The sequence below is a fragment of the Hylobates moloch genome, unplaced genomic scaffold (genome assembly GCF_009828535.3).
Source record: "Hylobates moloch isolate HMO894 unplaced genomic scaffold, HMol_V3 SCAFFOLD_10985, whole genome shotgun sequence".
Lineage (NCBI taxonomy): Eukaryota > Metazoa > Chordata > Mammalia > Primates > Hylobatidae > Hylobates > Hylobates moloch.
Window position 1 is genome coordinate 1 of NW_026663260.1, and position 2,139 is coordinate 2,139.

The 2,139-nt window shown below is 49.1% G+C and overlaps 1 protein-coding gene across 1 annotated transcript; it reads left to right on the top strand.

Annotated features, from left to right (window-relative positions):
- Positions 1 to 1,113: 1,113 nt before the first annotated feature.
- On the top strand, positions 1,114 to 2,094 carry LOC116465829 (pregnancy-specific beta-1-glycoprotein 2-like; the record flags this gene model as incomplete). The annotated part of the gene is made up of 2 exons (XM_032148769.1): positions 1,114 to 1,440; positions 1,840 to 2,094. Coding segments are annotated over 2 exons (582 nt in total), but the record flags the coding sequence as incomplete, so codon positions are not given.
- Positions 2,095 to 2,139: the final 45 nt, after the last annotated feature.

The following is a 2,139-nucleotide window of genomic DNA, read 5'->3' on the forward strand; positions in this document are numbered from 1 at the left end:
AGGAGCAGTTTATCTGTATGAACTATAGGCATGAGGCTGTACAGGAGATCTCTAGAACATCCTCGTCCTGCGTAACTCAAACCGCACACCCAGGGAACAACGCTCTATTCCCCTGATCCCAACTCCTGGAAACTGCTATTCTACACTCTGATTCGCTCTGGAATCAACTGACATGAGGTGCATAGAGTAGTCAAACTCAGAATCAGAGAGTAGAATGTCTAATGAGAGAAGGTATCTGCAAGACTTCTTCCCAAATATTGGTCTAATATCCACCAAACACATATGGTCCATGAGGGCCAGACTTCCATCATCAGTTCATGTTCACCCTTTCCACCAGTCAGTTATGCATTTGTAAACATCCACATGTATTTCTAGAAAGATCCACATGGTCCTCACCTGACCTCTACAGGGGGAAGGGAGCATCATGGACCCAGAACAGGGAACATGGTCTTGGTCCGAAGCTATCAGCTCTTGCCTGTCCCCTTCACTATTTGTAGGTCATTCCTTCGACTCTTCTCTATCTTTAGAGGTCACTGGCTCAAGTTAGTCACTATGAGACACCTGGGAAAACTCCCCCACCTTGTGGCTCCACTGCCTGATGACTGAACTGACCTCCAGGCCTGACTCTGGTCTCTCCCCTGTGTTATTTCTGCTGAAGTACCCAGTCCCAGGCCAGGCTTTCCAGTACCCAAATGGTTTAAGGACAATGGGAACTTCCATCATCCATCTCTAGGATGTCCTTGGAAAGGGAAGCTGCAGAGAAAACATAGCTTGGGGGACAAAGTAAGACTGAAACTAAGAAGATTCCAGCACTGCATGCTCCAAGTGAGGACCACAAGGTGGGCCAGGCAGGCAGTTGGAGATGGAGGGACTCAGAGAGGCACCAGGGGCTGTGACTGCTGGTCCTGTGTCTTTCCATGACCCAATGCTGCTGCTCAATTCACACTTAAGAAAGTTTGTGCTTCTCCCACATAAAGCAGGCAGCCTCACAATCTCTGAGCCCTCAGATTGCCATGCATCTCTTTTGTAACACACACACCTGCCATGGGCTTTTAAGGAGTTGTGTGGGCTGAGAGGTGGGAAATGCCAACTCTGATTGAAAAATTCCTTTAGAGGAATCAAAGGTGCCACACAGGGCAATCTTCTCTGTTTTCCACACAGTGGACTCTCCCAAGCCCTCCATCTCCAGCAGCAACTTAAACCCCAGGGAGGACATGGAGATGGTGATCTTAACCTGTGATCCTGAGACTCCGGATGCAAGCTACCTGTGGTGGATGAATGGTCAGAGCCTCCCTGTGACTCACAGGTTGCAGCTGTCTGAAACCAACAGGACCCTCTTTCTATTTGGTGTCACAAAGGATATTACAGGACCCTATGAATGTGAAATACGAAACCCAGTGAGTGCCAGCCGCAGTGACCCAGTCACTCTGAATCTCCTCCGTGAGTATCTTCTGTTCCTCTGGGAGCCAGGCTGCCATCCCAAATACACATGGTCAGAGGCCAGGCCTCTCAGTCCCTCTCAGGTCCAAGTACAGAGACCTTTACCCCTGGACATCAAAGCTGGCCATGACTTTCTGCCCTCGGCAAACCAGAGTAGGCCTAGGCTTGATCAACAATTGGAGAAAAGAGGCTGCTTCTGTCATGGAGACTCAGGCTCCACAGCTTGTGATGGGAGAAACAGGTGAATGTCTCAGGCTCCAGATCAGTGAACACAGCGGGGATTTGGCTGGGACTTCAGTGTTGTGACTTGGCTCACAGGGCCACTGTGGCCCTTCCACAGACCAGGAGTTTCCCTTCCCTCTGACAATATCTCCTGTGACTTTATTCTCCTTGCTCCAGATGGCCTGGATGCCCCCACCATTTCTTCCTCACACACCTATTACCATACAGGAGAAGTTCCCAAGCTCTCCTGCCTCACAGACCCTCACCCACTGGTAGAGCATCCTTGGCTGATTGATGGGAAGTTCCAACAATCAGCACAACTGTTCTTTATCCCCCAAATAACTAAAACATATAGAGAGGTCTATGTCTCTTTCATCAATAACTCAGCCACTGGAGGAACAAATCTCATAATCAAAAGGATCATAGTCATTGGTAAGTGGATCCCTGGAGCATTGGCAATATGTTTTCCAGTGCAGT